The 12,441-nt window shown below is 29.6% G+C and overlaps 2 protein-coding genes across 3 annotated transcripts in view; both read left to right on the forward strand.

Annotated features, from left to right (window-relative positions):
- Positions 1-12,441, forward strand: part of LOC141531701 (uncharacterized) — a 194,872-nt gene that overhangs the window by 122,887 nt on the left and 59,544 nt on the right. The gene's annotated exons all lie outside the window — the stretch shown is intronic.
- LOC141531704 (uncharacterized) lies at positions 9,378-10,412 on the forward strand. 2 transcript variants are annotated; one of them, XM_074249639.1, is made up of 4 exons: positions 9,378-9,497; positions 9,566-9,601; positions 9,660-9,689; positions 9,756-10,412. In XM_074249639.1, exons 1-4 carry the CDS (start codon positions 9,440-9,442, stop codon positions 9,983-9,985), a joined length of 354 nt encoding a protein of 117 aa, XP_074105740.1. In that variant the 5' UTR covers positions 9,378-9,439; the 3' UTR covers positions 9,986-10,412. The 2 variants fall into 2 exon arrangements, with proteins under 2 accessions (XP_074105740.1, XP_074105741.1); XM_074249640.1 differs by lacking the exon at positions 9,660-9,689.

A 12,441-nucleotide genomic window follows, 5' to 3' on the forward strand; every position in this document is an offset into this window, starting at 1 on the left:
ACCTTCGTCTTATTAGGATAGAAGTATGCGGTTTGACCTGGCCCAGGCTGCTAACGAATTAGCCAAGTAATTAATTATTTCCGACTCCGGTTTCTGGTGAATTTTTTCAAAAAGATACATTTGTATCAACACAAATGTTACTTTTTAAAATTTGGGGGGAAATAAAAAAATTCTGACCCTCGGAGGAAGGAAAAAATTAATTCGTGGTATAAACTTTGAGTGAGACATGAAAGAAAATTAACTGGTGGAAGTTCTTCAGTAACAACTGTTTACACTCGGGTTTTTAACAAGCCCCAGATTACATGAGACAAAGAATGGAATGATGGGAAGAATAAACCGTGTCAGAGCTCGGCAATAAACATAAAAACAAATAAACGTGCATTATAAAAAATACTCTTCTTAATTAAAATAATATCGTAATAACTGTTATTATTATCACGGCTGTCGCCATTGTGTTAAATGTATCCACACCCTCTTCAGTTCAACAATAACAAGTACGCCGTCATGAATTGCTAATCTCACATAACAACTCCCCAGTACCATATTTTTTTTAACTGCCTCAATCATTTTTATTCTGGTTAATAATTAAAATTTTTTATAAAACTTCTCTATTTTATTCTCATTAGACAGAATAATAATAATAATAATATAAAATTTTAAAAACTCCAAAAATTATTGCAAGACCAATCCACAATAAATAAACAACATAGATTAAATTCAGCGGCAGTACAAGCCCCCGGCTTAAGAGTCAAGGAGGGTTTGCTCTCAACTCTTCTCTCTTTCAGTTGACACTTAATTTCCGTTATTCGTACGGAATCCTCAGTCCTCAACGTCACACCCTTCATTCCTAACTAACGCCCCCCCCCCTCCTACATCCCGTTCTTTATTCCCAAATCTCCTTAGGATCATTCGTCAGATCATATTCAGCCTAGACTAGACACCCAAGCGTCAGTGCACCAATTCTGAACATAAAAATGACTATCCATAGTTCCTTATCCTCATTACATATTATTACAACCTCGTAAAACTCCATTTCGCAGTAAAAAATCACAATTTGTAGCCCAGAATGAATAAATAAATAAATTGCTTCATTTTTTAGCTTAGTTAAGATAAGGGGAGGTGTAACATTTCGTAAAAAATTTTTTAATTTTGATTCAAAGCGCCAAGATGGGTGGGAAAAACTTTTGGCCTGAACGAATTCAAAAAGCGAAAAGTGGTGTCTTACACAGTCTTAGCTCGCCACAATTGGTCGACGCAGACGTCTAAACTGGTTGCCAGCTGGCAGATTGCCCCAGTGAAAACTAAACGCGTTACCGTCATCTCCATCTCGATTTTAATCTCCAACCCCTTGATGCTCTTGATGCTCGGCAGCCCGATTCCGAACGGCCATTACGGCCGCGAAATATTAATTAACGTTATTAACCACCTTGAGCCGTTCTCCGACTCCTCTTGAGGCCTCCTCGTTTGAAAAGGGAGCAAAGTAAGGAGAGGAGGGAGAAGGAAGAGTTTTCCACCCGTGAGGGAAAAAAACCCATTATCGTAAATCATCGTTTTCCAATAACGTTGCCAGGCCTCTGTTTGAAGAAACCGGATCTCCCCAGGAGCCCACCCCTTATGTCAACCTTCATCTAGACATTTATTATTTATCGGATTTATAGTGAATTGATCTAGTGATTTTTGTAAATTTAATTTCTGGAAAGCTTTGATTTAGTTTCTGCTTCTACCAAACCAAACCAAACTCCAGCAGACCCGCGGGTTTGATGTTGATTCCTTGAAATGCTTCACGCGTACCAGATGCTTCAAGGAGAGGAAAGGGAAAGGTTCGAAGAAAAAAGTTAAGTGGCACTTCTTTCCCTCGTGGTCAGGAATTTAGTGGACGAAAGTACATCAGGATTTCCGAGCACGTGGTTCCTATCGTGTGTTGAGAGCTCCGAGGCTCACGTGAGTAAAGAACGCTTCTATGGTATCTTTTTTCTAAGGGTGAGTCAGTTTCGCAAAGGAATTAATTAAGAATTTTATTTTTTGGTGGAAATACTCTCGCAGATGAAATCGGTGACGGAAAATAACGGAGGGAGGAGAACGGGCGCGGGTGAAAATGAGTGAATAAAATCTGGGAAGCCGCCCTTCTATTCTTGGGCGCTACCCAGTCGCCATGGCTTTCATCCTCCTTGTCGTCAGCCATAATTTGATTGTTTTAATTAAATTTTGCCAGAATCGCTTTACGCCGGGCACACTGCCGCTTTCTTAAGGTACAATGCAACCTCCCCTGAATAAATCGGTGGGAATTTTAAGTTTGGAGTTTGTAAATTTGTTAAGTACTGCCGCTGCAATTGATAATAAACCAGTCGGATAAATAATAATAAGAAAGATTATGAGCGATAATTAAAAGGGATTAGAAGGAAGGATTTATTGTTTTGAAAATTGGATTTTTTAATAAAATTAATTTTTAAATTTTATTTTGTGATTAAAAAAATTTTTTAATTTTTAAGTCGAGTCCTTCATCCACAATCAGTGTAAAAAAATTACTAATTGTTTGATACTTTATCAATGTTTTAGTAATTAATTTAAAAATATGTACCGGTGCATTATTTATGACGCATTGTTACGATACACCTTACGTCAAACTAAAATCTAACTCTAAACAATAAATTACCAACCTTCCTTTTAATTACAATTCATTGCAAGCAAAATTTTTCTTTGCATTTGTTTTTATTATTTAACATGAAAAAAATTTTTTTCGTCTATTTTTCAATAATTTTGTGCATTCATTTTTCTTCAGGTAATTATTTATATTCTTTTAAAAATATTCGTTGCTTATTTTGAGAAATATAAATTTTATTTTGCAATACAGCGTGTTTTCAATGGATGCGTACGATGAGGCCTCAAGTAATTGCAGAAAATGTGAGGACAGGTTAAGTATTCATCTTTTTAATAATTAAGAATTTAATAATAATAATAATAATAATAATAATCATTATTATCAATTAATAATTTTACTGTAGAAGGAAATAATTACGACATAGCTAATTATCCTCAAGATAAAAATTACGATTACAACACATTTGGCTACAAAAATTACTACAGTTAATATTAAGTACTTTGTAATGAAAAATAATTTTTTATACTGAAATTTGTTATTATAATTAAAGAAAAATAATGTTTTAAAATTTTAATTTATTTTAATTGAAGGATTAAGTTGCTTACAATTTTTTTTTTTTTAACAATAATATTAAATATTACATTCAATTACTTTCAAACAATTTATCAATTTTTTATCAGAGTCATAGAAACTTACAGAGCCCTACATACTCTCGTCCAGTAGCACTTCTAATGGGATATATTCTAAACCATCTTTGGAATTTTCTAAGTAAAAAAAAAAAAAAATTATAATTTTAATAATCGTTAAAAATTAATCAATTTTATTTTTTTTTTTAGAAATTTTTCACTAAAAAATTTTTTTTGGCGCTAAAATTCAGAAATAAAATTAAAAAAAATTTTTAACCTAGAATTGACGGCATATTTTCTTCTTCTGGAGCTTCGACTTGACGAATAACTCGTGGACGAGCTTAAAAATGCAATCAAAGTTTAAAAACTCTTAATCAATTGAAATTAAAATAAAATAAAAAAATTAAAAAATTATCCCAAAGCGTATTGACGCCAATATCTTCCAAAGGGATTTCTTCTGAGTGTTCTATTCGATGAAAAAAATTAGTTTAAGTGACAACAATGAAAACGTCACATCAAATTTTAAATAAAGGACATATATTTTTAATATAACGCGATTTGTGAACACGATAGCACCTATAATTCTCAACAGATTCAGATAAAATTTGTCACACATATTCTTTAGATAATAACCTTCTATCAGTTTGAAGATGAGCAAAATCCGTCGATAAGTTTAGAAATGGTAGCTTTTTAAATTTATCAAAATATTAAAAATTAATTTTTTGATGACTTTATTGATGTATAACTTTTGATAGAAAAAAGATAACTAATTTTTGATAAATTCATGTAAAAACTCATTAAATTACCTTTAATTTGATGTATATAACATTGACATTTTGACCATTTTTAATTATTTAATCAAAGTTAAAAGTGCAATTGAATTATTTTGAAACCAAATGGCGTTTTTTTTAAATAAATAATTTTTTACCTTTAGCAATATCATTTTTTATTTCACTCGGTTGTTCTATGGGAGTAATTTCCTGGGATTCATCGTTAAGTGTTGCGCCTGGATTACAAAATAAAAAATCCCGAATTTAATAGCAAAAAATTAGTAATTTGTTAATTTTTGTAAATATTTACCCGAGCTTGATTTAAGAAGCAACAAAACAGCAAAAGAAACAAAAAAATTTATAGCCTGCATTTTATATATTAATTCAATTCTAATAATTTTGTTTCAGAAAAATATTTTTGAGCAAGCACTTTAGTCGATTTGTTTCTAGTGGCGGTGATCAAAGATTTATAGATTTATAAATATTATTAATGTGCGTCACAGTAGGCTAACTTGATAAGCTTATCAAATAATTGTTTTCGGGATTCTTCGAAAAATACATTAGCGGGTCACGTGATTTTTTGGTTTTTCTTATTTTTCTGAGTAAAAAATACTTTAAATTGATATAAATTAGACTTTAAAAATATTTTAGCATTGTTAAAAAAATTTTTATAAATTTAAAACTTGCAATTTTAGCCAATTTTTAAGGAAAATCATTTATAAATATATCAAAAAATTTAACAGGAGCATTTAAAATTTTTTAAAGTATAAATATAAAGCCAAAAAAATCTAACAATAATAAAAAACCTTTTTCTAATAACAAATTCTCATCATCAAGATCAAGTTTAATGAGAATAAATTATTGTTTATAATTTTAAATTATTTCCAACTGGCAACATTGCTTGTTATAATTAAATTTATCTTAAAATTAATTTTATTTTTTTATTTTTGACTCAATATTGATTTAATATTTTTTACATTTAAAAAAAAAAAACTAAAAAATTAATCGAATAATTTTTATTTTAATTAAAGCTATTTATTTGCTCGCTTTTTAATTGAAAAAAAAAAATTTGTTATTTTTCGGTCAAAAAAATTTTTATCTGGACACAATAATTATTTTTTCACTTAAAAATGATTCACCGATGATTATTGTGATCATTAAACAAGCATTGATCAGCAATAAAAGCCTAGGAGGAAAAAAGTTTTATTTTATTTCAATAAAGAATAATCGTAGATTGGATTTTGTAAATGTGATCGTAAAGATACGTGATCCTGGTTTGGAGAAGAGAGGGAAGCATAAAGGGGTGCTTCGGCAATCATATTTATGGGCAAGTTGGGTCGTTGGTTGAGCCAGCCGGAGATCCGGTTCAGATCTCTATGAAGTTACTTGTAAGAAAACAAAATAGAATACTTTACGGCATATACACGCATCTATATACTGCGTATGAATAGGGATAGGGTGCAGTGTATCTTACATCTATCTACCATATAACCATCTACGATCTCAAGGATATGGATTTCGCATTTATTTTTTCGCGATAATTTTTTCCCTTTTGTAAGAAAAAAAAAAACTAAATAAAGTTAAATAATATAAAAATAGAGAGAATGGAATCAATCCCCTTACATGTGAAGAGCAATCGTCCGTACAGTAACGTGATTCGCTTCAATTCACCGACTTGATATTGACCTATGAAAGCTCTTGTCATTCTATATGTTTGTTATTTATTTTATTTATTTCATTTATTGATACTAATTTATAAACCTGTAGAATTTGATCTTTGTCTTGTAATTTAATAATATCAATTAATTAATATGAAATTTTGATAATTTAAGCAATCGGGGACAAGCTTAGTTAATGTGGGGAGGTGTAACATTTTTATACAGAATTTTTTAATTTCGATTTGACTCAAAATTTTATACTGAGAGAATTTTTGAAGCGTCAGTGAACGAATTCAAAAAGCGAAAAGTGATGTATCTTATCAGTTTTCTTGTACTTAAAATAAACTAAAAATTGTTTTTCTATCAAAAAGACAACTAGCGATGACTTGAGACTTCTATGGTTGATTTTTTCCAGCAGGGGGTTAGTTAAAAAATATAATTTTTCTGTACAATAAATCCGTGTCAATTACACTTTCTGGGAATGGCATTCTCGACTGGTGGTCTTTAATCGTCACGAGCTACTGGAAGTCCATTGAAGTCGGTCCAGAAGCCCTCGAAGAGCTTCATCCCCTTAGAAAATTGCAACCCCTATCTGACTCTTTCCCTGCTCAGAACTCTCTTGCGGTAGAGCGAGCGTACAGCCTCAAATACTTGTATGGTATGAATGCGCATTTTTACTAAATTAAAAAGTATCGTGTGACTGGGTTGCGGGCTTTTTAAACCGTTCTTAACCCCCATCTGTAGCTTTAACCCTCTCAATTTTTTTTTTTTTTTTTCGTATCTTGGTCTGGGCTGGCTCCGTTTCTTTCCTCTGGTGGTTAGACCTCTCAAGTCCCCTCGCGAAATTGCTACCCTTGTTTGCGTTTAATGCTTTACTATTTTTATTTTTTATCAACCCTCGTGCTTGAGAAGACGGCCCGCGTTGCTCATTTTCGCATTCTCCAGTCAGAGATCAACCAGTCATTTTTTTTCTTACAAAACTTTGGTTATTTTCTTAAATAACAACCGCCCTTTGAGGCGTGCAATTCTATAAACGCGATTTTTGACGTCCGAGGACATTTTGTTGCAGCAACTTGTCGCTGTTTTTTCGAAATATTTATTAGCTCGAGTATGAAAGCCGTAAGTTCGGTAAAAAATATAAAATAGTGGTTCGCTTTTTTCAGGGTTTAGCTTCTGCGGATATTATGTACGCTTACGAGCGTAAGTCCCTCTTTCTGGCAACAATGCGATGGGGTGAGCATAAAAAACGCTCACTCGGTACCGGTGTAATAAAAAAATATCGGACTGTGTTGTGCCGGTAAAAACCAATAAAGCCAGCCAACGAGTCGCGGTTGCGGTGAATGTTACAAACGTTATTCATTGGTAGGGAAAAAAAATTAAAGAAAAATAAGGAAAGGGATGTAAGGGATTTTAGAGAAACAGAGAATCTAAAATAAAAAAAGATTTTCTTGCTTGGAAAATTTACATAGACCTGATTAGTTACTTATGTGATGACGTAAAAATTTTTAATTGATTTTATTAATTCTCAGAAAAATATGGGTCAGCTCGCTAGTAATCACAGTGATTCATAGTCATGATTGTCGATTAGTAATAACTAGCAACCTTGCAGTCACTATGTCACTGCTCTGACTGGTAAAAAATAAATAAATAAAATTTTGCTTTATTAAATTATAAATTTTATTAAATTGCAATTTATTTTCTCAACGGTTAACGATTTTGGCGATATAAGCTCATTCTGATGTTACACTCATCAAGAGCTTTCATTTGAGTACCCACATCAATTTTTCATATATTTTATATATTTATATATTCCAAAAATATCATATATATAAAATATATAAAAAATACCATGTGGGTATTTAAATGAAAGCTCTCGATGAGTATAACGTTAATTCAAATCAAGACCTTTGCAAAGACACTAAATTTCAATAAAAAAAAAAAAAAAAAAAAAAAAAAACGATTTTATCTTATGACTATCCTGGACACAAAATTTTTTTTATTCTCTTAATTATATAGATTATTTCAATAAAACCACTCTGTAAAGTTATCAAAATAATTATTTAAGTGTCTCACATTCATTTTCATTTAATTACATTAAATTTTAATTGACTTGTTATTAATTTTGCTATTAAATATTTTTATAGACAAGAAAATAAAAATTCTAAATGTAGAACGAAGAAAAATTTTTTTAATAATATTAAAAAAAAAATTTATTTAGAACTTTAAAAATTTTCTGATACGTTGAATAATAAATAATAAAAAAAAACTCTTGAATTATTTTAACAAAGTTTGTATATATCATCCCGACTGCTGACAAAAACACTCGAGATCGGTTACTCGAGTGATACACGAGTGAAGATGTAAGGTCGTGAATCCCATAGCACAGATTAAGTCCGTTCCTTAAATATTCATCCCTCCGGAAAACCAGACAAAAATAAGGACCTCGATTGCGTACTGTCTTTTTTTTTTAAGTCATAAAAAAAAAACAAAAAAAATTTTTTTTGTTCTTAAATACGGTAGCGATATTTGGGTTAAAAAATAATAAAATGCGACGACAGGTCGTTGGTATTTAATGTCTTCTCAACGTACTCTTAAGCCTCTTACTCGCTGTTGAGACTCTTAAGCCGGACAAAGAGAAGCTTTTTTCGTGACACCCCCGCACTTATACTAGACAGCAGTGAAAAAGAACCTGGAGAGCATGGCCCAACTCTTGAAAAAGCGCCTCTGATAATTGAATAAAACGATTTATTTCCCGATTATAAATGATAAAAAAAACTTCTTAAAAAGTATCTCATTACAAAGCTACTTTTATTTATTCTCTCAAATCGAATTTTATAAACGCAATTTTTTTAATTATTATTGTTATTAAAAATATTAAATAAAAAAAAAAAAATTAACAAAGTTGACCTAAATAATTTTTATGAAATTAATTTTTTTTAATTAATTGTTTTTTTTCATTAAATTAATTTTATTTTAATTTACAAACATATATAGATAACACTCCATTTTACGGCTTAAATATTCAATATTCCTCAAAATTATTAAAATTATTCATTCAAAAAAAATTAATAAAAATTTTAATAAATTTTTTGAGGAAAAATTGTGCAATTTAAAATTTTTATAAATTCTCAGATTAAATTTAAAAATAATGTATAAGATTCAGTCGACTTTTTTTTAGTGATTGGTTAAATTCAAAATGGTGGTTAAGAAAGTCTCGAATGTTAGTTGTTCATATAATATTATTAAATGGATAAGGTTGCTCAAGCTTCACAGATGAAAGTATCCGATTTATATGCAAATTCCATATTTGTCGCGGGGGTTATAGGACATTTACTACTCACCTAAAAATCACCCTACATCCTTACCCCGTAATTCTAAACTTCTCTTCAGAGAAATCTCTTTCTTTAATCAAGCCATCTCTAATATTCAAGGGCATTCCCATTAAATATTCATTCTTCAATGTTTTTTATACGCTTTATATTTATCTAAGCTTCGATTAACAGTAAATCATTTATTCAAATTCGTTTTAATATCGCTCTAATCTTTTTTACGTATTCACAAATTTATTCAAAAAATAAAATTCTTAAATTTATTTTCTAAAATAGCTATCACTAATAATAATTGCTCATTCTCGACTAGTGTAATTATGTTAACTACACTCGCCAACAATTGCTGATAAACAAGTTAAGTAAGTAACAATAAGTGTTTTCATTTAAAAAAGTTAGTTACGTTCAAATTTTTCGTATTCAATATTTTTAAATTAATTTTGAAGATATTTAATTATTTATGATGAAAGTTCTTTTTTTAATTCTCGGATTTTTATTGGCTGTTAATGTAACTACAGGTAATTTTTAATTTTCTATATTTATTTTTTCATATTTAAATTACTGAATAATTTTAATTGTAACACAGGCCAAGAAAAAGAAGAAAAAAAGGTTCCTTGGACACGTGAGTTGATTAATTTTTCAATTTTAATTATAAAAAATAATTGTATATTTTTTTATAGTGATTTATGATTTAGTTATAAAAGAATTAGGTATGATTTTTATTTGTTAGAAAATGATTGAGGTAGGTTTATGGTATTGATAGAAATTTTTTTTAGATGAAGAAAAAGATATGAAAAAAACGTGGATGCAAGGTGAGAAGAATTTTTTTGAAGAAGATGAGGAGGATGAGGATGATAGTGATGATAGTGATGATAGTGATGATGATGATGATGACGATAAAGATAAAGATGATGATGATGGTAGTAAAGATGATACTGAAGGTGAAAACAAAGATGATAATAATAATAAGAGTAATAATACTACTGAAACAAATAACGGACAATAAAATCCACAATTTTATAAAAATAAATTTTACTAGAAATCTTGCAATGACTTTTGTTAAATTGCACTGTACTTTCTTAAATATTGACGTTTTTAAAAGTATAAGCTCATCCTGATGTTGAACTCATCAAGAGCTTTCATTTGAGTACCCACATGCATTTTTGATATATTTTCCATATATACATATATATAATATATATATTAGGGTGGGTCAAAAAAATCGAATAATTTATTTTTGACTTTATACTCTGAAAAATAGGTTCGTAGACACCTAAAAAGAATTCTCTCCAAGTATAAGCTCTTAATTATAACGGGAAGGTCCTCCGCTTTGCGGGTTTCTATTTTTTTCGAATAATCAGATAAAAAAATTTATATCTCGCTTCCAACTGCTTGGAAAAATATTCCGTGGCATAGATTTTGTGAGAAATTGAATGCTTTACAAAAAGGTCTCTTATGACTTTTTCAAAAACTCAACCGATTAAAAGATATTCATAGTTGAAGTTTGGCTATTTTAAGGAAAATATTCGTTTTTATTATGAATTTTATAAGTCGATGAAAAAAATTATTTCGGATTGCGGAACTCATGATTTTGTAGGAAATTTACTGCTCTACAAAAATGGTCTCTTATGATTTTTGATTAAGTGAAGCCGTTACGAGATATTCATCGTCAAACATTAACGAATATCAATATTTCCAGTTTTTGATCAATAATTCGATAAATTTTAATTTAAACTATGAGTTTCAGGAAAATTTACATAAATTTGAGTTTCGATCGATAAAAAAATGTTATAAACAATTTTTTTAATATTGTTTTCAGTCTTGAGCTTGTTTGATTGCATTAAAACAAGAAATTAGAGCATTTTTTCGACATATAGCCAATGATTAGTTTAATTTGAAGTGAATGACATATTTCTTTATCAAATTTAATATGAAAAGTATTGAATCAAGTGAGAAACAACCAGTATTTAACTTTTTTATAGATAAATTTTTTATTGAATTATCAATTGCAATATAATTGTCTATATTTTTAACATAACAGTACGCTATTACTATAAATAATTTCTTTTATTACAATTTGGGAATGTTTTTGATGTTCTTTGACAACTTGCAATAAGTACTGGAATTGTTCTTCATTTTTGTCAAGCATTGATTATATTCACTGACTAATGCAACAGCTCGCTCTGCTGAATCATTGACAACTTTTAGTTGTTGAAAGTATTCTTTATTTTCGAGATAACTCTCATTAGTAGGCCATAATTCAACATCGACATCAAGAAAGTCATACGGTAGATCGAAGATTTTGAAAAGATTTAATGACTTTTTAGACACAAAGTCACTCAGAGTTCTCTGCGCCAATGAATTCAAATCTTTTTAGCAATTACAAATCTTTTAGCTTTAGAATCTGTACCTTCACGAGTATTAACAGCTTCAACAATACTTTTTTTACTTCTAATGGAACGCCATCGTCAAACAGTGATAAAATGGCAAGTTCATCGCTCAAATACCATAAGTGCGAAATCATTTTTTCACACGTAGCTGAAGAAATCAAAGGATTGATATGTTTGTACTCCAATAAATTTTTCATAAACTGCAAGTCATGATAAGCAGCAGTTGTTGCAGAAGTTGATGAAAACCAAGCTTTTAAATACAATGTGACTATAAAAATACAGAAATGACGAAGACCATGCAATTCTTTCTGAGAGAGTTTGAATTCATCTCTGAATAGATACATTTTCAAACTATAAATGGCCTTAGCCATCCATCTAGCATGATGAACAGCACCAGGACGTTTGAAAGAAATCTTTTCTTGAGGCATTTCTCCAAGGAAAATCAATGATAATTCCAATAATTCTTTATCTAACTTATTATAACATTTCTTTATCGATCGAAACTCAAATTTATGTAAATTTTCCTGAAACTCATAGTTTAAATTAAAATTTATCGAATTATTGATCAAAAACTGGAAATATTGATATTCGTTAATGTTTGACGATGAATATCTCGTAACGGCTTCACTTAATCAAAAAATCATAAGAGACCATTTTTGTAGAGCAGTAAATTTCCTACAAAATCATGAGTTCCGCAATCCGAAATAATTTTTTTCATCGACTTATAAAATTCATAATAAAAACGAATATTTTCCTTAAAATAGCCAAACTTCAACTATGAATATCTTTTAATCGGTTGAGTTTTTGAAAAAGTCATAAGAGACCTTTTTGTAAAGCATTCAATTTCTCACAAAATCTATGCCACGGAATATTTTTCCAAGCAGTTGGAAGCGAGATATAAATTTTTTTATCTGATTATTCGAAAAAAATAGAAACCCGCAAAGCGGAGGACCTTCCCGTTATAATTAAGAGCTTATACTTGGAGAGAATTCTTTTTAGGTGTCTACGAACCTATTTTTCAGAGTATAAAGTCAAAAATAAATTATTCGATTTTTTTGACCCACCCTAATAT

The sequence above is a fragment of the Cotesia typhae genome, unplaced genomic scaffold (genome assembly GCF_013202065.1).
Source record: "Cotesia typhae breed Kobodo isofemale line unplaced genomic scaffold, CoteBio_Ctyphae contig_50, whole genome shotgun sequence".
Lineage (NCBI taxonomy): Eukaryota > Metazoa > Arthropoda > Insecta > Hymenoptera > Braconidae > Cotesia > Cotesia typhae.

Bases quoted from the DNA above. Each gene is read 5' to 3' on its own strand.
- LOC141531704 (XM_074249639.1), top strand. From the start codon at position 9,440: ATGATGAAAGTTCTTTTTTTAATTCTCGGATTTTTATTGGCTGTTAAT. The intron at 9,602-9,659 runs GTGAGTTGATTA...ATTTTTTTATAG, and splicing joins AAAAAAGGTTCCTTGGACAC to TGATTTATGATTTAGTTATA. The intron at 9,690-9,755 runs GTATGATTTTTA...AATTTTTTTTAG, and splicing joins TTTAGTTATAAAAGAATTAG to ATGAAGAAAAAGATATGAAA.